The sequence below is a fragment of the Myxine glutinosa genome, chromosome 8 (genome assembly GCF_964187855.1).
Source record: "Myxine glutinosa chromosome 8, kmMyxGlut1.1, whole genome shotgun sequence".
Taxonomy (NCBI): Eukaryota; Metazoa; Chordata; class Myxini; order Myxiniformes; family Myxinidae; genus Myxine; species Myxine glutinosa.
Window position 1 is genome coordinate 46,559,493 of NC_136268.1, and position 24,062 is coordinate 46,583,554.

General features: G+C 47.5%; 1 protein-coding gene across 5 annotated transcripts in view; it reads right to left on the reverse strand.

The window, feature by feature from the left end:
• LOC137432449 (uncharacterized) overlaps positions 1-17,795 on the reverse strand; it is a 74,486-nt gene extending 56,691 nt beyond the window's left edge. For 4 of the 5 annotated variants that reach the window (XM_068124394.2, XM_068124397.2, XM_068124396.2 and 1 more), the window contains exons 1-6: positions 17,610-17,795; positions 16,505-16,683; positions 15,311-15,417; positions 13,083-13,191; positions 5,410-5,533; positions 2,422-2,564 (exon numbers count right to left, since the gene is read on the reverse strand). In XM_068124394.2, coding sequence (XP_067980495.2) covers positions 2,422-2,564; positions 5,410-5,533; positions 13,083-13,191; positions 15,311-15,417; positions 16,505-16,669 — 648 coding nt within the window. In that variant the 5' untranslated portion in view covers positions 16,670-16,683; positions 17,610-17,795. Of the gene's footprint in view, positions 1-2,421; positions 2,565-5,409; positions 5,534-13,082; positions 13,192-15,310; positions 15,418-16,504; positions 16,716-17,609 lie in introns of all 5 variants that reach the window. The other variant, XM_068124393.2, reaches the window with a different exon arrangement.
• Positions 17,796-24,062: the final 6,267 nt, after the last annotated feature.

The following is a 24,062-nucleotide window of genomic DNA, read 5'->3' on the forward strand; positions in this document are numbered from 1 at the left end:
GCCTAAGCTGACCTTTTGGCCTATGCTAATCTCAAAAATAGTTGGTGGTTGAATTCAGTTAGCTGATATGTAAATGCTATTCAAATTTCAAGTCAATTGGATGAAAATTGAGGATTTTATTAGGCAAATTTTTTTTTTGAAGGCTGGATATTTTCATCTGAAAAAAATAATAATTTATTTGTAATAACAGACCAAACCAACAAATATACTTGCGAATCTTAGATTTTGCAAGTAATAAACTAGAAAGCATCTGAAAATGCAAAGCCCGCCCACATCCGCTTTGTATTCAGACTTCTTCTTCTTCCGTATGCTAAACATGACAAAAACAGCTAAAACTAGAACGGCACTCAGTGGAGAGCATATCTCCACCGAGCTGAACAGTTTATGTTTTGCATCCCACTGATAGGCCAGACCTGGATCTCGATCTGGACCTGAACCAAAATCGAATTGGCTTGTTCTCGTCGCTAAACCAACTCATCCACCGAGTTTTGTCATAAGTCGTCCACAACTTTTTAAAATAACATGCAAAATATCGTTTTTGCCCTATCACTCAATGGTGAAGAATCACATCAAAAAATTTTAATTCTCGTATCCGGATACATATTCGGATCTTCACCAAAATCAAATTATTCTATCCTTTTCACAAACCAAACTTCTCCACCAAATTTTGTCTGAATCCTCCCACAACTTTTGATATATCCTGTTCACAAGCAGACAGACAGACAGACACAGACAGAGGTGAAAACAACCTCCATCTAACACAGGTGGCAGAGGTAAAAATAGAAGAAAATTGACATTAGGTGACCTTGACCTTTTGACCCCAAAAGTAATCGGCTTCAGTGATCAGTAGGGAACAAACCCTGCTCAAATCAGAAGAGTAGATCCTGATCAGAAGAGCAAACCCTGCTCAAATTTCAAGTCAATCATATGGAAATTGACTATATTGTGGCATTAACCTTTGACCTTATGACCTAAAAACAATTGGCTTCTCGCATTTTATTGGTAAATCAATTCAGTGATCCAATATGCAATTTTTTTCATTTCAGGTCAAATGGATAAAAATTGATGATTTTAAGTGATGTTGACCTTTTGACTAAATTATTAATTTGACTTCTCCATCTATCTATAATTCCAGTAATCTCTGTGTGTATGTATGTATGTATGTATGTATGTATGTATGTATGTATGTATGTATGTATGTATGTATATGTCTGTGACCGCTGTTTCTCGACAACCACGGGTCCGATATACTTTAAACTTGCCAGGTATATTGCTGGGGACCCGAGGATGTGCCTTTTCAAGGTTTCATATTAATCGGACAAGTAGTTACCGAGCTATGTCCAAAAAACGATTCAACCAATCAGAGAGCAGCGAGCTATCACGTGTGCCGAACGTGGCGAACAGACTCTGCCTCGGACGGCACATTTGAGAGCGTATTCATTTATTTCACGTTGGAAAACTATGTTGCCGTTAAACTATGTTTTAAAACTAAATTAAACTAATTTGCGATTCATCGTAACTGCGATTTGCGACCTTCCGGACAGTGAAGACTTCACTTCCGGCAGCCAATCACAGAACGCGTTGTTGCGAGCCGAGCCGAGCGCGTGCGCCATTACGGTTCGTAATTCGATTTCTTCCGGAGAAAATAATAATTTCTCGATTTCTTATGCGCATTATTTCTCCCAGAGCGAAGGGCGGAAGCGAAGAGCGTTGTTTTTTTTGTTTACGGGCGTACGGGCGTACGGGCGGGGTAGAGCGTACGGGTAGCGTTTTTTTTTTTTTTTGGCAAGGAACGGGCACCCACGTACGGGCATGCCCTAGTATTCTTATAATAAAGCTTTTTTGAAAATTTGATGACAAAAGCTCAAATGGTGAAAAAAGTTTCGGTCTGGACAGACAAGACAGGACGGACGGACGGACGGACGGGCGGGCACGCACGCACACACACGCACACGCACACACACACACACACACACACACACACACACACACACACACGCCAAGGGGCAGGCTATTAAACAAACAAACAAACCATGAGCAGTCTTTACAGTGAACGAAAATATCACATGATTACTTGGTTGCAAAAACCCTGTTTAAAATTCAAAGTCAAAGTAAAATGTGGAGAAAAGACGGACGTTTTGCCCCCTTGGAAAGTTCATACATCCTCATTGTAAGAACTTGTCATATCGGTAGATGAACCCTCGGACAGAAAAACACCATTTTTGTTCACTCTTTGGAGTTTCACTTGGAATTGGATGCTGTACTCGGATAATGTATCCTTTACAACGTGGCAGCCACCTCCTGATATGTAACAAAATCTTTACCTGGTTTGCTTTTTTATCAACCTCATATAATGGGAAGTGGGAGCCATGGACATTCTTGAGTCTCTCTCTCAAGCACATAAGCACACGCGATGCAGACCTGCTTTTGAATGACCAGTTCTTCTCTCTCCTCATTCTCGCGTTCCTGTTCCAAGCGCAACAGTTCTCGCTGAAGTTTCTGGCGCTGCAACTCGAGTGAGATCTCATGATCGTAATCAAAGGCACCCCCTTCACCATCAGAATCTGGCTCAAATGGAATACATCAACACATGTATGCACGCATGAAAATAAAATAATATAACAAATGAAATTAACATAAAGTTAAGTTTAAGTGAAAATAAAATGACAAAAATAAAAAGCCAAACTAAATAGAGCTTTTTATGATTTTTTTATTGTCAATTCATATGAAAACACCAAAACACCACTAAAGCGGTGAAGAGTCGACAGCGAATGGAAGAAAAAGTTATCGTTTGACAGGAAGGTCTATTTGACTAGCTTGCTTCAGAGCACACAGACAAATACAGTCACGTGAAAAAGTAAGTACACCCAATGTAAAGTTTTGACTTTTCCAACATATTTCAACATACAGCTATTTGATCTTCATTTCAACAATATTGATAGATAAAGGTGATATAATATAACAAATATCATGAAACATTTACATTTTGTAGTCCATTGTATAATTTAAATAAACATAGATAGTCGCATGTCGAAAAAGTAAGTACACCCTTGGCTCTAATAGGTGGTTTTGCCCCCTTTGGCAGAAACAACCTCAAGTAGGCGTTTCTTATAACTGTCCACCAGTCTCTGACATCGACTGGGAGAAATTTTTGCCCACTCCTCCATGCAGAATTCTTTCAGCTGTGCGATGTTTGAGGGGTTTCTTGCATGCACAGCTCCTTTCAAATCCCCCCACAACATCTCGATGGGATTTAGATCTGGGCTTTGACTTGGCCATTCCAGAACCCTCCATTTCTTTCTTTTCAGCCATTCCTTGGTGGATTTACTGGTATGTTTTGGGTCAGTGTCATGTTGCAAGGTCCACCTTCGGTTGAGCTTCAACTTTCCGACAGATGGCCTCACATTATCCTCAAGCACCCTCTGGTACAATGAATAATTCATAGTGGATACTATGATGGTGAGCTGCCCAGGCCCTGATGCAGCAAAGCTGCCCCAAACCATAATATTTCCACCACCATGCTTTGCAGTTGGTATCAGGTTCTTGTGGTCAAATGCTGTCTTTGGTTTTCCCCAAACATGTCTTCTGGTACTGTGGCCAAATAGCTCTAACTTTGACTCGTCTGTCCAGAGCACATTGTTTCACAAGTGCTGGTCTTTGCCTCGGTGTTCATTGGCAAACTTTAGTCTTGCCCTGATGTTCTTTCTGGACAGCAAAGACTTCCTCCTGGCACACCTCCCATGTAGATCAAATTTGTGCAGCCTCTTTCTAATGGTAGACTCGTGCACTTTGACATCAACAGTGGCAAGAGCTACCTGTAGGTCCCGTGATGACATTCTGGGGTTCTTAGAGACTTCTTTCAGCATCTTGCGGTCTGCTCTCGGGCTGAAATTGCTGGGGTGGCCTGGCCTGAACAAGTTGGCAGTTGTTTGGAATCTTCTCCACTTGTGGATAATCTTCCGGACAGTCGAATGATTGATTTAAAATTGTTTGGAGATCTTTTTAAATCCCTTCCCAGACTCATAGGTATCTATAACCTTCTTACTGAAGGCCTCAGAGAGCTCTTTTGATCTAGGCATGGTGACGATGCACACTTCAACAACAACAAGCATTACGCCTAGGTCCCCCGTCGTTGAAGTGATGCGAGTTGACAAAGTGGAAGACGCAAGGTGGCCATCTTGGATTTTGACGTGGCAACTCAATTTTCAATAGCGTTCTCCCTTATGCGTAGATACACCCACACACCAGATTAGAAGTTAGTAGTTCGCTTATTCTTCAAGATATTTCGCTCACAAGGTTCAGACATATATATGGTGGTGGCCATCTTGGATTTTGACGTGGCGACCCAATTTTCAATAGCGTTCTTCCTTATGCCTAGGTACACACACACACCAGATTATAAGTTGGTACTTCGCTTATTTTTAAAGATATTCCGCTCACAAGGTTCAGACATACATGGCGGTGGCCATCTTGGATTTTGAGGTGGCGACCCAATTTTCAATAGCGTTCTCCCTTATGCTTAGATACACCCACCCACCAGATTAGAAGTTAGCACTTCGTTTATTTTTTCAAGATATTTCGCTCACAAGATTCAGACATATATATGGTGGCGGCCATCTTGGATTTTGACGTGGCGACCCAATTTTCAATAGCGTTCTTCCTTATGCGTAGATACACCCCCACACCAGATTAGAAGTTGGTACTTCGCTTATTTTTCAAGATATTCCGCTCACAAGGTTCAGACATACATGGCGGCGGCCATCTTGGATTTTGACGTGGGTTGCACCCACACAACAAATTAGAATTCGGTCCTTCGCTTACGCACGCATGGACGGACGCACGTTCGCATGCACGCCCGCCCGCACGGACGGACGCATGCACGCACGCACACACGCACATACTGACGGAGGGGAAAACCATGGTGCGACGGGGGACAAAAAGCAAACCAAACTAAATGTCTGAGGTTTAAATAAGACAGGTTCCCCCAAGATCCTCTCTAACGATGTTCTAATCATTTGCACCTGAGCTGGTGCACCTGATTCTAATTTTAGGTATTTGAAGTAGTGATGAATGTCGGGGTGTACTTACTTTTTCCACATGCGAAATTTGTATTTATGTTTATTTAAATTATACAATGGACTACAAAATGTAAATGTATCATGATATTTGTTGTATTATATCACCTTGATCTATCAATATTGTTGAAATGAAGATCAAATAGCTGTATGTTGAAATATGTCGAAAAAGTCAAAACTTTACATGGGGTGTACTTACTTTTTCACGTGACTGTATAACAACTTTACTTGACTCAAACAAATATAACAACTTGCATGTCTCAACTCGGGTCATATACTGCAATGAATATATAAGTTCACAAACAAGTATGTGCACTACTTAAAGCTGGCGCACCATCTCTAGTATCTGGCCAAACACGACCTTCTTCTTCATCCTCCTCACTCTCCGGTGTCCGTGCTTTCACGATTTTGATGCTCGCTTCATCTTTGTCTCGCTGTCCCCTGCCGAGAGACGCACGCTGCAAAGGAAAGCACATTAATGTCGCCAAATGCGTCTGTCCCACACAATACAAGAGTTAATTTCTTGTTTTATATGTGCTTTTTTTCAATACACATCTCATCATCTTATGACGTCATCCTGACCTCTTTCCTCACACCACATCCCCAACCTCCCCACACTCATACCCAGTTATTCTTTCTGCCTATTATTCCACCTTCATTTCTTTATCTCGAAACTATTTTCGCTCATTTAACCCTACCCCATACATATAACATGGAGACGACCCCTAAAGGTCACATTAGCAACAAATGTGAAAAAATATGGGCCAATTAGTAGCAATAGGGATTTTTATCCCGCATGTGTAGCGAAAAATGAGGTTAAGCAATAGGTTCACTCTATCTGTCTACAAACGCCAATCTATGATCAAGGAACAACTTAATTTCAATTGAATGTTATATTTTGAACAGAATCGGACACAAACCTGCCTGCAGTATAGCAGTATAGCAGTATTTTGCTCTTAATTTGGCAAATTGTACAGAATCTTGTCCCGAGCGCACTTGGGACAGAGGAGTAAGGTTATTGTTTTACTCCATCTGTCTGTTTACAGTCTGTCTGTCTGTCTGTCTGGCAGTCAAACAAAATTGAAAATCATTCCAAACAGGAAACTTACTGTTTTTAGGGATGTCATAAATGACACAAACAACAAACATGAAGAACTAATCTCATGTGTTATAAGGTGGTGTAAAAGATGGTGCATCAATGGCGCTACACTTCCGAAAAAAAAGTTTTGTTTTATTTTCTAGTCTTTAAAACTTTTATTTTATTTCAATTATATTATATACTTGAACACTGTATAACAGAAATCTGATTGTTGGCACTTCCAAAAACCTCCAGTTTAATGGTACTTGGGAAAAATATTACGCCATTTTACACTATCTTGACCAATCAATTTGCCCCTCTTGTTCTGGAATTGAGGTGGTGGAATATCGAGATTCAGACAAAATGGTGATTCGCAATCGGAAACGTGTTCGCGCTCGGAAATATAGATTGTGCTCGGAAACGCAAAGCAAGAGTTTTTTGTTTTTTTTGTATACTGAATCGAGGCTCGTGAAAGAGCTAACATTTACTTCACAAACAAATCAACCAGACAAACAAAATATATAAAAAGAGGGAGCGGAAAACAAGATGGGGAGAGAAGGGGAAGCACACAAACACAACATTTGAAAGCAGGGAGATGTGTGGAAGGGAGAGGGCTTGGGGGGAGGAGGCGTAGGAAGGGGGGGGGGGGGGAGGGAGAAGTATAAAACACAAGGACACCAAGGACTTCCAGGACAGAAGTTGGTATTTCAAAAAAGTGAAATTGGGGTGAAATTAGCGGGGGTAGAAAAGATCAAGGTTTTGGATGGGGGAAGATAAGAGATGGTGGTGAACAGCTGTTTTAAAGACCTGGAGGGTGGAGTGGGATTGAAGAGAGTGAGGGAGTTTGTTCCAGAGGCGGGAGAAAAGAGGAATGAAGGAGTGAAAGTGAGCAGAGAGTCTTGATTTTGGCAGTTTGACCATAAGAGGGTTGCAGGCAGATCTTGTGCGACCTGTAGGAATATATGCGGGACAGAGCCCAGAGAGAGCTGGGGGGGCAAGGCCAGAGAGGAGTCGGTAGAAGACGGAAAGACCACCAACCTGCCTGCGGTGAGTGAGTGAGAGGCCCTTGGAGTTAGCTTCATCGCGGGAGATTCCAATGATTCTGAATGCTTTGGTTTCAACAGCGTGAAGACGAGCTAGGTGTGAGGCAGGAGCACCAGCCCAGAGGGGAGAGCAGTATTCCATTGAGCTGCGGATGAAAGCCTTGTATGTGGTGAGGAGCTCAGGTGTGCCATGGAAGGACTTTGCACGACGGAGGATGCCCAGTCGGCGACTGGCTTTGGAGGCCAGATTTGAAATGTGGTTTTCCCAGGAAAGATCATGGCAGATAGTGAGACCCAAAAGCTTGAGTGACAGAACTTCTTGGAGAGGATTATTCAGAAAGTGGATGGGAGGGTTGTCCAGTCGGTCTTTTCGGAGAGACATCGTAAGAGTGTGAGATTTGTCAGGATTGAAAGACATGTTCCACTTGTTTGCCCAGTCTGTGATTTTGTCCAGGTCTGCAGAGAGTGAGGAGGCTGCAGACTGCCGATCTGAGGGATGAAGAATGGAGCGACAGAGAGTAGAGTCATCAGCAAAGAGATACAGAGGATTTTCAAGAGAGTCAGAGAGATCATTGATGAAGACCAGAAAAAGCACAGGGCCCAGAACACTGCCTTGTGGAACTCCAGCCTGAACAGGAAGAGGAGATGAGAGAAACCCATTCAGGGCCACACGTTGACTACGACTAGAGAGGAGGTCCGCCAGCCATGCGTGGAGATTTCCATGGATACCAAAAGAGGAGAGTTTGGTGAGCAGAGCGGGGTGCCAGACCGTATCGAAGGCACGTGATATGTCAAGGGAGACTGCTCTAATTTCCTGTTTGGCATTGAGGACCTCCATCCATTGTTGAGAAAGCAGAAGCAGCATGTCCAGGTCTGAAACCAAATTGATGATCAGAGATCAAGCCATTGGAGAAGAGGAAAGATTTCATATCTGAAGCAATGATGGATTCCATGACCTTGCTGATAATTGGAAGAAGGCTGATTGGTCTGTAGTTGCTGGGATCTGTTTTTACACCTTTTTTGTGCAAAGCGGTGATGTTGGCAGATTTCCAAGCAGATGGAAGATGACCTTGAGCAAAACAGAGGGTGAAGAGAACAGAGAGAGGGAGTGAAAGAGCGGAAGAACAGGATTTTAGGACCCGTGGGCTGATGCCGTCAGGTCCAGTTGCAGAATCCAAGTCGAGGGTTGACAGAAATTTTCCACCTTGTCAGGTGGAATTGAAAACTCTCCCATGTCCCATGTGGAGTTAAAAAAAACTCTCCCATGTTCTCCTTTTGGATTTTGAGGGATCTTCCCTTTTTCAGGGATTTTATGGGGGGAGGGGAGGAGTTCAAGATCAAGTCGCGACCCTGGGTTTGGGAACCCCTGTCTTAGACCCTTAAGACCTTTACACACTTTAATCACACCACACAAACATCAAAAGAGTCTTCTTGCAATATACAGACTATACTTTTTTCAGCAAGTAACGCACAAACTCTACCGACCCAGAGAGTGGGTACTCTGCTATTATTGTTGAAACGTGCATTTCATACTTTTATTATTACTTCTACTTTTCATCCTGATTCTTCAAGATCTACAAACATGCAAAAACCTTCCCCAATAAGCGTAGCATAAGGTCCATAGATAAACTTGGCAGGGGGCTCCTGCTTCTGACTCCCGATTTCTTCATCTTTGTTTTCCTCTTTCTCGTACTCTGTAGCCGCTGCTGACACAAGTAATTCGTTTGGAAAGGTTGCCACAAGATGATCGAGTAAAACTGAAAATGAGGACCCGGACAGCATTTGCTCAAGTACCACGAAAGTGTTGTTTACATGGATACCACCACGTTGTTCAGCGGTGCCGAACACTCTTCCGCTGGAGTGCTCGCTTGAGCACTTTGACTCAAGCACGTCATTTTGGAAGCGGTAAGCAAGCCGCTTGCTAACGGAACACAACCCAGGTGAGAGAGAGGTCGCAGGCAGGTAAAGTCCCAGGTTGACAGTGGCGGCAGCTCGTTCGGGCGGGACTGACCGCCAGCAGATGAAGACTAAGACTCACGAAAACTGGGTAGCAAACTCCATCCGACTCACAAAGATGAAGACTGGACAGCGAACTGGAAGCATGCCTCTACAGAATGCACCCCTCTTCCCTCCTTTATGCGTCCACGTCATCACCCCTCTGGCCTCCAACCAGTGGCGTCACTTGGGTTGGTGTCACCCAGTGCGGGAACTCATGGTGTCACCCCCTCCCCCCCCACCCCCTCCCATTAGTCAGGTTCACTATGTTAACAAATATAATTTCGTTCAAAATTTTGGGAGATTAGCAAACCTGTACATTTTTGGAATCATCAGAGCATGGAGAATCCGAAAATCAATGTTGGCATTTGCACAGACACAGATTTTGGATTTTCAAAATGGCCGCCATAAAATACATATTTTGCGCTATCTCGGCTTCTAGTCAACCCAGAAACTTAATTAAATATGCTAATCCCATGTTTTCTGGGTCAAGGAATCCAATAAAGGCCTCAAAATAGTGCTCAGGATTATAGAAAAGCAACAAACAAAGGTAATTGAAAACCATTGTCTTTATATTTGTGATATAACTGCATTACATAATACATGATATTGCAAGTCCTTTGAAGTTAAAGGTATGGGTTTATAAAGCAAGAAAGCAGCCTTGTTAGTATCAGATTGAACTATAAGTCCTATACACATTTTCTACTAGGTCTACACCGTTCAGGAATATGCTTTTACAGATCTTCATCACTGTCCTGAATGTCATTTTCGCAAAGGTGTCTACGCAAATGCCAACATTAATTTTTGGATTCCTCATGCTCTGAATATTCCAAAAATGTATAGTTTTGCTAATCTCCAAAAATTTTGAACGAAAAAACAGTGAACCTGACTACATGGACCTCCTCCCGTACCAGACCATACAGAATCCTTAGTAATGTTTTTGTACTAATGTTACTCGTAATTCGTAATTCCCGTATAATCACTGAATGTAATGGCAATAGTAGTGACATAAACAACCAGAAAAATTAAAATTACACCTTTAAATTACAATATCATACGCACAGCCTAAATGTATTTACATTTACAGAGTTTCATGTGGTTAAAGTGAAAATTCGATAAGAAAACAATATAATTTGAAGTGAAAACGTTGAAGAACTACATCAAAATTATGTTGATTTTAACGTTAAACTTTATTGTTACATGAGATACATTAATGGATTAGGTTTGCATAATCAATAACGGCCCGAATAATGCAGAACTTGCAGACAAATGCATATGGAAATATACTCATAAATGAAATAACATAAATGAAATATGTTACGGATTCGTCGCATCCGTTGTGGTGGCTTTCATCCACTTGAGACATTTCTGGTTCCATGTATTATTATTATTGTTGTTTGAGGGAAATAGCAATTATTATTGTCAAAAGGTAAAAGGAATGTTTTAAAATGAAACAGGAACCGGACGGCGATGAAGAGGAAGAAGAAGAAAGAAAGAGGGCGGAGCGAGTCGAGTCGGACAAGAAAGCCGAGTTGCTCCGAGTTCTGAAACGAACGTTGGCGAGCTAGAGTCACTAGCGAACTTTCGGGTTTCCGGGATAGGAAATTCCTGTGACAGAGTTGTCATCGCTGTGATCGATCAACCTGCGTGTCAGGTTTTGGGCGTTGGATTCCGAGGAGAATTAGCACCGGGCCGGTACGTCTCAAGAGCGGGTCGTCGGCCATTTTGACTCGCGCAGGACTTATGCTTCGCTCGCGGTTTCGTTTCTTTTCGACCATTGTCACCGCATTCAGACGTCGATCTGGGGCGTGTGTGTGACGTGGCTTTTTGAAGGTTACTTCGTCCATACCCGAGGGTGTGATCTCTCAGTCGCCTGTAGGGCGCCTTTGGATTTCCCAGTCGCCTTGAGGGCGCCTTTGGATTTCCCAGTCGCCTTGAGGGCGCCTTTGTGCAGCGTCGGCTGTGACTGTACTTGCCATCCACACGGGATTCTGGTTTCGAATGGACCTCGTTCTAGCGATCGCTGGAGCGAATCAACTGTGGCTTGAAGCCGGGAATAAGAGACATTGGGGATGTTCTGGTTTCACTCACTTGGAGCACAGTGAGTTATATGTTATAACACTGATGGTACCATCATAGAATATTGATTGTACTTTAACTTTTGATTCATATTATTGTTGTATGGTTATTCTTGTGTGATCTTAATACAATATTTGTTTGTGAGTAACAATTGGTGTGGCTTCACCATTGATCTTTGACATACAGAATAACACATTTTTCTGCCGTGACTCCTCTCGGGGCTCGGAGGTACACCGTGACCAGGGGGTTGGGGAGGAGCACGTAACAAATAATACCATAAAAATAAACAGGAACAAATACACAAGCATTTCAGCACTTAGTGAACATCTCGACTAATTCAGAACTTTACTTTCCTGGCCTTCAAAGCTGCGAACTTGTGAATCACTTCATCGAAATCAATGCCTTTCACCAACTCACTTTCAATTGATAATATCGCAAGATCGGAAAGCCTTGACACTGCAAACATTTGGTGTCACCCCCTCTGATAGTGTCACCTGGTGCGGTTCGCACCCCCCGCACCCCCCTAGTGACGCCAGTGCCTCCAACCAACCACATGCTGCACCACACATAGTAACAATGTAATTGCCCAATTACATGGCACCAGAATTTCATCAATCAGCACCATGGCTGCCAAGCAGTGCGGTCCAATGGTGCATTATTTTACTTGTCATGAATCAGGGGCAAAAGGGTTGAAGGGCTGGGGTTTTGTTTTGTTTTGCATACAGAATCGAAGCTCGTGTAAGAGCTAACATTGAACATGAAAACATGCACAGACACATAAAACACGCAATGAAGGGAGCGTGAGACAAGAAGGGGAGAGAGGGACATACACAAGCACAACAGAAGAGAACAGGGACGTCGGTAGATATGTGGAAGGGGGAGGGCTGGGGGAGGAGGGATGGGTACACGGCATAAAGCAAATGAACATTTCTAGGAATTTCAGAAAAGAAGTTTGGGATTTAATGAGGCGGATTTGGGGTGTTTTAACGGGGGTAGAAAAGATCAAGGTTTTGGATGGGGGAAGATAAGAGATGGTGGTGAGCATTGGAATCTCAGAATCATTGGAATCTCCCGCGATGAAGCTGATTCTGCGGGCCTTTCTCTCTCTCACCACAGGCAGGTAGGTGGTCTATCTTCTACCGACTTCTCTCCGGCCTTGCTCCCCCTGTTCTGTCTGTGCTCTGTCCCCCAAATATTCCTACAGGTCGCAGAAAATCTGCCTGCAACCCTCTTCTGGTGAAACTGCCAAAATCAAGACTCTCTGCTCACCTTCACTCCTTAATTCCCATTTTCTCCCACCTCTGGAACAAACTCCCACACTCTTTTCAATCCCTCTCCTCCCTCCAGGTGTTTAAAACAGAGTTCCTTCCTCTTCCTCAGGATGTGAGGGGAGGAGGTTGGAAATGTGTCACCGTATGGATGGTGAAATTCCCGAAGCGTTTCTCACTCACCCGGTTCCAGTCCAGTTAAACATGAGAGACATGTGTCAGGACACTTTACCCTTTCTGAAGCTAATGGTTACAAAACTGCAGCACACAAAAGAAAGAATGTGATGACTTATCCCTATCTACCTGTTCTTAATACAAGGAAGAAAGTAATGAAGAGGCGAACATAAATGGGGGTCTATACCTTAACTCTAACAACTGACCACCCTCCTTCCCCCTCCCCACCCTTCCCCTGACCCCCTGGCCAACCCCACAAATGGAACAATGGTAAATATGGCATGCTTAGACCTCAAACATCCACAAACCCCCACCCATATTAACCCAAACAAATAAACTACAAATGTCACATCCCCTTTGAGATCCTCACCCGTCCTGCAGAAGGCGAATGGTTGACATGTCGAGACTTTCCTTCTTCCATATCCTGGCGCCTATTCCACATGTGCTCCCGCAGATCTGTGGTCATCCGCTCTGGAGATCTGAAGGTAAAGCAATGGATTAGCATTATTATACAAATGTACAACCATAAAAGGTGAGTAGGTGTAGGGAGGGAGTTGACTCCTCCCCCTCCAACCCTCCTCCACCTCCCCACCAACCTTTCCCCAGTAATAGTTTGCTAGCAAAATACTAGCATCATACCACATGCCATAAGGGTTTCTGGTACTGTCAGGCAATGCCTTCTTCCCCAATAATAGCATAGTAGGCATAGTATAGAAATCCATTTATTAACCCATAAAGCGTGTCGGGCCATGATCATGACCAACACGCACAGGTTGACCAACCACAATCGTGGCCCTACCAAATATGGTCATTATATGGGCGTGTCCTAGCCACTATTTGTATGCAAATGAGTTTAACCTGACATCAACCCAAGTAACGAATCATGACCTTTATTACAATGTATAATACCAGAGGTAACTTATGAAAGCTTGTATTATAATTAGTGGACAAAAGCCAATGACAAAAAAGCATTTCTGGGCTACTAACAAGTAAATCCAGCATTTATGGGTTAAACACGTATTGGAGGGGGTGGAATCAGTTCGTCCAATTCGTACTTTGTGAACACAATGAATAAGGAATGGGGGAGAGAGAGTTAGGTGAAAAGTTTCTAAACAAATTAGAATCATATACGCTTTGGTTTGACAAAGGTGGCTCAGGAGGTTAGCACAGCAAATGAGCAGCACAGAAACTTTTAAAAACACTTTTCATGACATATTGGGACTGGCCTAATCAAGGATATCTATGTGCTCAGAGCAATTTATGCAAAGAGAGAGAGTTCATTATGAAACCAGGACATAGATGCTGGTGCCACCGTAGGGCAGAACAAGATTGTCAGTAAACAGATTTCTCGGAGTCAGAGCAAATATTAAACTCCTCGTTGGAGGAAACAGATAGCAAGTAAAAATTTGCATTTTCGTTGTACATTTTAAAAGTTTGCACATTTTAAAATTTTGCACATTTTTTTATTTTGCACATTTTAAAAGCTTGCACATTTTTAAAGTTTGCACATTTTAAAAGTTTGCACATTTTTTTATTTTGCACATTTTAAAAGCTTGCACATTTTTAAAGTTTGCACATTTTAAAAGTTTGCACATTTTTTTATTTTGCACATTTTTTAAGTTTGCACATTTTTAAAGTTTGCACATTTTTTTTAATTTTTCACATATTTAGTTTGCACATTTTAAAGTGATTTGTCACCATTGAGAGATTGGGCAAAAAAAATGCTATATAGCACGATATCTCACAAAGTTATGGACCGATTTGTATAAATCTTGGTGGACAGGTTGGATGTGTGCCAAGTACGAATGTATTGAATTTTTTTGAAGATTCAAATCCGAATCCAGATGTGAGAAATTTTTAAGTGATTCTTCACCAATGAGTGATAGTGCTAAAACCGATATATAGCACGATATCTAAAATAATGTTATGGACGGATTCAGACGAAACTTCGTGGACAGGTTGGGTATATCACAAGGACGAATCAATTCGATTTTGGTGAAGATCCGAATCCGGATACGAGAATTTTTTCATTTCTAAAATGATTCTTCACCATTGAGATATGGAGCCAAAAACATTATATCGAGCATGATATTTGAAAAGGTTGTGGACGAGTTGTGACAAAACTTGGTGGATGAGTTTGGAAAGTGACAAGAACAAGCAGATTCGATTTTGGTTCAGGTCTGAATCCAGATCTGGCCTATCAGTGGGATACAAAAGGTAAACTGTTCAGCGTGGTGGAGGTATGCGCTCTACCGAGTGCTATTCTAGTTGCCCATGCTTATAATCGCAACATAAGCTGTCAGAGAGGTTCAAGCAGATGCACCAAATATCAATATTATCCATGTTATAATCAGGGAGTACGCCTCGGGAACATCCACATCCCTCTTCCCGGCCCACAACAAAATATCTTCCTTGAAGAGTGGGTTGTGTTTTTTTAAACAACACAACCAACACGAGCAATGTTCAGAAAAGTATTGATAACCTAAATTATTCAGAGATAGGAACTAAAACAAAAATTGCACATTCATTTATCCACTGTAATTTCATAAAACCTCGTCCAATACGTATACACAAAAAGTAAATAAATAAATAACACACCTGCGACTGCCACTGCGGTACCCTTTGCCTCGCTGGGTCTGCATCACATGACTATACTTACACTTACTGCCATGATTACAGCAGCCCTTCAACCAGTTGCGACACACCTAACATGACCAGACAACACACACCAATCAGCCCGATACGTTGTACCTATTCACACTGTGCAACACACAGCCCAAGTCTTCACATCATCTTACAAGGGTCTTCAACACAGGTAGAGACCATTAGGCCCATCAAATCCTGCACTATAATTGACAAACTACGGTTGTTCATCCATGCTCTATCCCTTTTAAATGCTGAGCCTCAAGCAAGGAAGCAGCATACTCCATTTTTTAAGTCTTTGGTAAGACTCAGCTGGGATTCAAATAACCGACCTCCCAGACTCAGAGAGGATGCTCCAACCAATTCACCACCGAGTCTGGTCGGCCATGGGATAACGTACACTAATAATGGAGATTTTTGTAGAATAATGTGGCATGAACAAAGCTGGTCAATGGTCCTACGCCAATAAAGTAGATGGTGTGGGACGACCCCTATAACAGAAGCAATGTTCAAGCTGATACTTTTCACCACTTCAGTCCAACACAATTTATATTCATCAATGGGGACGGCTTTAATAGCTGGGTCTGGATTTCAACCCAGGATAGACAGCTTCTAGGCTAACCTGGCAGCCCCTTTCATTATATGAACATACCGGTGGGGCATGCTTACATATTGCAAGCATCTACTTGGGTGCATCCTTCCTGTATACAGAATAAGTAATCGAAGCTTTATGTGTTGGAAGCCGAGGTGGATGGTGAAAGCCACTGGTGTAGCCACTAGACCCTGGTGTTGGGCTAGCGGTTAGGGTGCCGGCTTAGGATTCCTTGGATCCTGGGTTCGAATCCCGGTCGATCGCTGAATTAACGCCAGGGGGGTTGACTCAGCCTGATCATCCTTCCGAGGTCGGCAAATTGAGTACCAGTTCACTGGTAATTCCCTGTTTGTCGTTAAAGGCGGCAAAAAGGGTTGGTGGCAGGAAGGGCATCCGGCCGTAAAACATTGCTTCAAAAAGGGGACCAAAAAAACAACAACAACCACGGTTCCCGAAAAAGGCCAACCCCCGCTTTGCGGGGAACAAATGGCCTCTAAAGGTGGTTATTATTATTATTATATTAATGGGGAAGAAAACAAGCCTTGTGCACGTCTTACCTCCATACTTTTTGTTGGCGTTCCACTTGCTCCGCTACCACCAGGAGTCCCAGTAGAACCCCCTCCACTCAGGCCGAGTCTCTCAAAGACGCTGGGCCGGCGAAGCGGGTTCTCCGGAAAGGTTTTGGAACTCTCTACCGTCACTTTCCGGCGGACCTTGGACATGACGGCTTCAAAGTCTCAACATGGAATCAGAAAAGAAAGTAGTACACTGACGGGGAAAGTAATAATTCACTTTATTCCCATAAACAAGATAATTTGCCAAAAATTCTTTGATGCAAAAATACCACCACCACCACTACTACCTCCACCACGACTACTACCTCTACCACGACTACTACCTCTACTACTACCTCTACCACGTCTACTACCTCTACCACGACTACTACCTCTACCACGTCTACTACCTCTACCACTACTACTACTACTACAATCACTACCACCACTACTACCATCACCCCTACCACCACCACCACTACTACTTATTGGCATTTTAAAATTTCCTTTTATTATGGCAACATAAACAGGAAAAGGCAGGTGCATATCGAGCCATTGGCATTTGCAGATGAGAAACTAGAAAGGTAATAATGTGATGACGCAATGATAAACATGACGTTTTGCATGAGGGCATAATGATCCGTCATTGGCCACAGAGGCCTGCAAGGCCACACTGTAGCTCTTTGAGGAAGCCGTGGCCGCTTTCATTGGAAATGCACGTCTGACAGACATCACGTGTGACAACTGAACACGACTCGCACATGGAAAGTGTTACATCTCGAGTACAAGTAAAGTGTTACTGTTACATCATAAGTAACCCCGAGTTACATCTCGCTCGGTGTGGTCCGGCTACTGTGTCGGAAGGGTGTCGAACCATGAAGCAAACAGTCCTATTAGCAAAAGGGACCCGAACAAGCCGCTGTCATTAAAATTACTCGGAATTTATTTTTACTCTTCACAACAACTTCATTCTTTCGGGTAGATTCTCAACAGAGTGACATCCAGTTGGTCGAGGTGAAATAAAAGCATGTGCTTGGTGTTTATTAATATCCAGGTTCAATTTCAAGTGAGAAGACAATGTAGCTCAAAAATAATTTTTAAAACGAACCTGCGACAATGGAACAGCCAGTCGTAGGAGCGGAACCCACCAACTATCCAGCACGTAAACCCTTGGCCTAGCCTGACTTGGCCTGGCCTCGGCCTATTAATAATTTGCTCTAGCCTGACATGGGCCTGGATACCACAGACCACACTGACACAACCAGACTGAACTGAAGCCTTGATTCCAAACAACAGGGGGAGCCAGAGATGCTCATGACCACGGGTGTTTGCGTCGCTTTGGTCTCCCCCACTTCAAGTTGCAGTCTTTATAGCACTTCAAAACTAACCTATAATTACTAAGAAGTATCAGGTAGAAGGAACAAACAAATTTGAGCAATTCCTCGAAAAAAAAAGTCTGCGAAGCGAAAGGCACTACAACTAACTACATTGCCTAGAAGAGATATATTGCACAAAACGAGGCACTGGTAGAATACCCAAAATTAGCCTGATACATGATATAATGCATGTTTATAAAATAATGCTATTAAATATAATTTAACATACAGTCCTTATAACACTCCTAAACAAAACTGGAGATGAAGAATATCACAAATGAGGAACAAGCTACATTTTGAGCAATTTTCTCGGAAAAATGCAGCCGATTGAAAGGCACTGCCACTAACTACATTGCCTAGAAGAGATATATTGCACAAAACGAGGCACCGGTGGAACGTCGGAAAGGAGTCCAATGTATGATATAATGCTCCTTCATAAATTAATGCTATCAAATCTAATTTAAAACTGTTTTATATTTTAACTGGAACAAAAGCTGTGAGTGTGAATTTAGAGGAAAAATAAAAAATACCTTCTAAGAATCTAAGAGGACACTGTGGCGGGCACAAGGGACAATAATTCTGCGCACCAGTGGGTGGCGCGAGCGTCCAGGCGGGGAAGGATAACGCATGCCCCGCCTTTCGACCGATCGGCCACGCCCGGGGGCAAGGCGTGGCCTCGGGACATATATGCGGGCGCTAAGCTCGAGCCCGCCCAGTGCTGAAGTGCAAGCTCTTAATAAAGACTTTGTTTGTACCAACGCGTTGTGGCCTACCTCTCTGGCAATCGAGTCGTGTGTGCACAGCACCACACCGGTGACCCCGATTGGTTCAGCCGTTGCTGACCCCCGAACGCGCCATGGCTACCAACGCCGTCGCCGTCAAACTCCCGGAGTTTTGGGAAGCACAAGCCGACGTTTTGTTTGTGCAGGCCGAAGCTCAATTTCAGCTCCGAGGCATCACGGCGGACGAGACCCGGTACTACCACGTGGTCACTGCCCTCGGGCCCGGCACTGCCGCCCGAGTCGTGTCCATCCTTCGGTGCCCGCCGGGCGACAACAAGTACGAGGCGCTCAAACATCTCCTCGCCACGTGTTCGCTCACGGAGATCGAACGGGCCGACCGCCTCCTGGACCTTCACGCCCTCGGCGACACACGACCATCCGTCCGGATGGATTTCATGCTGTCGCTGCTTGGAGACCAGCGCCCGGATTTCTTGTTCCGCGCACTTTTCCTCCGCCAGCTACCGATACAGGTGCGCCTCGCGCTGGCCGGTTCCAACATCACGGAACCCCGTGCCCTGGCCGGAGAGGCTGACAAGTTTTTCAAGGCCTGCGACACGCGGTCGGTTTACGGTGATGCCGTAGTGGATCCCGGGGCAGAGGCTACAGCGCCCCCGGCTTCCCTCGTGGCCGCTGCTGCGCCCCACCCACTACCGCCGCCGCCACCAGCACGGCCGCCGCGGCCGTCACCGCCGCAAACCTGGTGCTACTACCACGCCAGGTTCGGCCGAAAGGCTAAAACGTGTCGCCCGCCATGCTCTTTTGACGGGTCGGGAAACGACCGGGCCGGCGCTCATTAGCAGCCCTGAGCGTCGGCCATTCCGGCAGCCTCCTGTTCATCACGGACACCTTGTCCGGGTGCCGTTTTCCTTTGCGACACAGGAGCGCAGGTAAGCGTCCTCCCTGCCTCCGTGTCCGACAAGCAAGCCGCGGGCCGGGGCCCCGCTTTGCTTGCCGCCAACGGTACACCCATCCGCACATTCGGGAAGCGTTGCCTCTCACTGCGGTTCGGAGGGCAGCACTTTCAATGGTCGTTCGTCACCGCCAGCGTGCCAATGGCCCTGCTCGGTGCGGATTTCCTATGTGCGCATGGTTTGTTGGTCGACGTTAAGCGCAGACATCTCGTCCAGGCCGAAACCTTCAGCTCGCTCGCTTGTTCGCTGAGCGGCTCGTTGAGCGGCTCACTGAGCGGCTCAACGAGCGGCTCACTGAGCGGCTCACCGAGCGGCTTGCCAAGCGGCTCGCTGAAAGGTTCCGTCCCGGCGAGTTTAGTTTGCACGCTTCCGGCAGCGGACGACTTTACCCGCCTCCTAGCCAGTTTCCCGGCCCTCACGCGGCCCACCTTCTCAGCGGTGGCCGTTAAACACGGGGTGGAGCACCATATACCCACGGTCGGGCCGCCGGTCTACGCCCGGGCATGCCGACTTGAACCCACGAAGCTCGCCGTGGCGAAGGCGGAGTTCACCACGCTGGAACGGCTGGGTATCGTGCGGCGCTCAAACAGTGCTTGGGCCTCTCCGCTGCACATTGTGCCGAAGCCTGGTGGAGGATGGGTGCCGTGCGGTGACTACCGCCGGCTCAATGATGCCACCACCCCCGACCGCTACCCGGTCCCGCATATCCAGGACTTTTCCGCCCGGTTGGCAAACACGACCGTGTTTTCCAAGGTGGACCTCATCCGAGGCTACCACCAGGTCCCCGTACAACCGGGCGATGTCCCGAAGATGGCCCTCATCACCCCTTTCGGCCTCTTCGAGTTCCTGCGAATGCCTTTCGGGTTGAAGAATGCGGCCCAGGCGTTCCAACGGCTTATGGACAGCGTCTTGCGTGACTTACCTTTCCTCTATGTCTACCTGGACGACATCCTAGTCGCGAGCGCGTCCCGGGAGGAGCACCTGCTCCACCTCCGCACGCTTTTCGAACGCCTGGGCCAGCATGGCGTAATCATCAACCCCGCAAAGTTCCGTTTCGGCGTCGCCACCATCGACTTCTTGGGGCACCGCATCACCAGGCACGGGGCCGTCCCTTTACCGGCCAAGGTAGAGGCGGTCAAGGATTTCCCGTGACCCCACACGATCAAGGGGCTCAAGGAGTTCCTGGGCATGGTAAATTTTTACCACCGCTTCGTGCCCCACGTCGCCCAGCTCCTCCGCCCCCTGCACGAGGCCCTCCGGGGCAAGCCGGGCAAAGGTGACATCGCCTGGTCTGAGCCGATGGCCGCGGCGTTTGTGGGCGCAAAGCTGGCCCTGGCCAACGCCACCATGCTGGCACACCCGGCGCCCGATGCATCGATCGCCCTCACCACTGACGCGACGGACTACATGGTGGGCGCGGTGCACGAGCAGTGGGTGCGTGGTGCTTGGCAGCCACTGGCGTTTTTTCGCCGGCAGCTTCGCTCGCACGAACGCCGCTACAGCACCTTCGACCGCGAGCTGCTCGGGCTCCACCTGGCGGTCCGACACTTCCGCCATCTGCTGGAGGGCCGCCCGTTCATGGCTTTCGTCGACCACAAGCCCCTTGTGTTCGCGATGGCCAAAGTCGCCGAGCCATGGTCAGCACGGCAGCAGCGTCACCTCTCTGCCGTGTCCGAGTATACGACGGACATCCATCACGTGGCGGGCTAAGACAACCCGGTGGCGGATTGCCTTTCCCGGTCCGTAGCGCACGCGGTCCACCTCGGGATCGACTATGCCCGGATGGCGGAGGACCAGACCGCCGACCCCGGCGTCCAGGCCTTGCGGACCGCCGTCACGGGCCTCCGCGTCACCGAGGTGCCGTTCGACGCCGCGGGCGCGGCCCTCCTGTGCGACGTCTCCCTCAGCCGGCCTCGCCCCATCGTGCCCGCTGGCTGGCAGGGCCCAGTGTTCGACGCCATCCACAGCCTGTCCCACCCGGGCACAAAGGCCTCCCAGAAGCTCGTCGCGGCGAAGTTTGTCTGGCATGGCCTCAGGAAGGACGTCCGCGACTGGGCCAGGACGTGCCTCGCGTGCCAGCGCGCAAAGGTCCACCGCCACACCCAGGCCCTGTTGGCCCCGTTTGCGGTGCCCGAGCGTCGGTTCGACCACGTGCACGTCGACTTGGTGGGACCTCTGCCCCCCTCGCGGGGGTTCACCCACCTCCTCACCATGGTGGACCGCACCACACGGTGGCCGGACGCCGTCCCATTGGTGGCGATGTCTGCGGCTGATGTGGCGCAGGCCTTCATCGCCACTTGGGTTGCCCGGTTCGGTGCCCCTTCGGACATCTCGTCCGACCGCGGCCCCCAGTTCACCTCGGAGCTCTGGGGCGCAAGGGCTCGGCGTAAAACTACACCGCACCATGGCCTACCACCCCCAGGCCAATGGCCTGTGCGAGCGCTTTCATCGCTCGATGAAGGCCACGCTCCAGGCCAGCCTCCGCGATGGCAGCTGGGCCGATAGGCTCCCCTGGGTCCTGCTGGGCCTCAGGACGGCGCCCAAGGACGACCTGCGTGCGTCCTCGGCGGAGCTGGTCTTCGGGTGACCACTGCGGGTACCGGGCGAATTTATCCCCGACTCCACGGCTCCTTGGTCCGCGGCGCAATAGCGCTCCACCCTGCAGGAGACCGCCCGGAGGTTCGCCCCGGTGCCGACGGCACACCACGGTTGCCCATCTTCCCACATCGCCCCGGAGCTTCGCACGGCGGAGTACTTCTTTGGCCGGCACGACGCCCACCGGGCACCGCTGCGGCCCCCGTACGACGGGCCCTTCCGCGTGCTGGAGACCGGGGACAAATATTTCACCGTCAACATCGGCGGTGCCCCGGATCGTATCTCCGTGGACCGCCTCAAGCCGGCCCACCTCGATCTCGACCACCCCCCGCAAGCAGCTCTGCCTCCACGTCGAGGCCTCCCCCCAGCGGTCGGACCCCCGGCACCCCCCAGCCCCGCCGTCCCGCTACCCCCCAGCCCTGCACACATCGCCAGGGGGCATTTCGGCCGGGTCATCCGGCTTCCCCGCAAACTCACCCTTCAGGTGCACGACAATTCTGGGGGGGGCGCATGTGGCGGGCACAAGGGACAATAATTCCGCGCACCAGTGGGTGGCGCGAGCGTCCAGGCGGGGAACGAAAACGCATGCCCCGCCTTTCGACTGATCGGCCACGCCCGGGGGCAAGGCGTGGCCTCGGGACATATATGCAGGCGCTAAGCTCGAGCCCGCCCAGTGCTGAGTGCGAGCTCTTAATAAAGACTCTTTGTTTGTACCAACGCGTTGTGGCCTACCTCTCTGGCAATCGAGTCGTGTGTGCACAGCACCACAACACGATAATCGTTCAAAAACGGGCCAGGCGGTAATTCCGAGACATTCCTAATTTGGAAACGCTTTTATGCCATTTGTGTAAATATCCTTTCTGTGTTCATACATTTTACCTATTTATATTTGTCCTTTGTCTCGTGCTTTATTGGTGGTGTAGTGGATGATGACGTAATTAGTGATGAATAGGCGCGATTCAGCAAAACAAGGCTGGTTACCTCTGCCACCAAAGGTGGATGGAGGTCATTTTTCACCCTGTCTGTGTCTGTCTGTGTCTGTCTGTCTGTCTGTTAACAAGATATCTCAAAAATTTATGGACGGATTCGGACGAAATTTGGCAGCGATGTAGCGAATGTGACAAGGACGAAATGATTAGATTTTGGTGAAGATCCAGATTCGGATCCGGCTAGTAGAATTTTTAAGTGATTCTTCACCATTGGGAGATAGTGTAGCGACCCATGGGTCCCCCAAGCGAGACCAGCAGCAGAATCTCCTTGCTCCAGCCGGTGACGTCACCGGCGGACAACCTCGGCGCCGGGGTGGCTGGTCACGTGACCACCAAAGCGTGCCGCGCGTGCGGTTATAATCCTTTGCACCTGTCGGTCACGTGACCACCGAAACACGCCTTGCCTGAGAGGCGTGGCTTTCGGTTTCGGTTATGCTTTCTGGTTTTGGATATATATGCAGCCCGATAAACGGGCTTTTCAGAGTTCCCGAGTTGGTTTTTACAATAAACATCTTCTCGGACGAGTTTGTGTCTTGCCCGTCACTTCGTCCGTCTCAAGCAAGAGCCCGGCTTTTCATTGGTGACCCCGAATTTACGACGCGCGATGGACACCGCAGTGTCCCTCAAACTGCCCATCTTCTGGGAAGCACATGCCGCCGTCTGGTTCGCGCAGGCGAACTCCCAGTTCGCCCTGCGTGGCATAACGGAGGACGCCACTCATTACCATTACATGGTCGCCGCGCTTGGCTCCGTGACTGCCGCCCGCTGCCTGAGCTTCCTCCAGAACCCGCCCGCTGACGGCAAGTACGACGCCATCAAGGCACTTCTGCTGGGCGCTTTCGCCCTCTCCCCGCCTGAGCGCGCACGACGCCTGCTCGACCTTCCTGAGCTCGGCGATACGCGCCCGT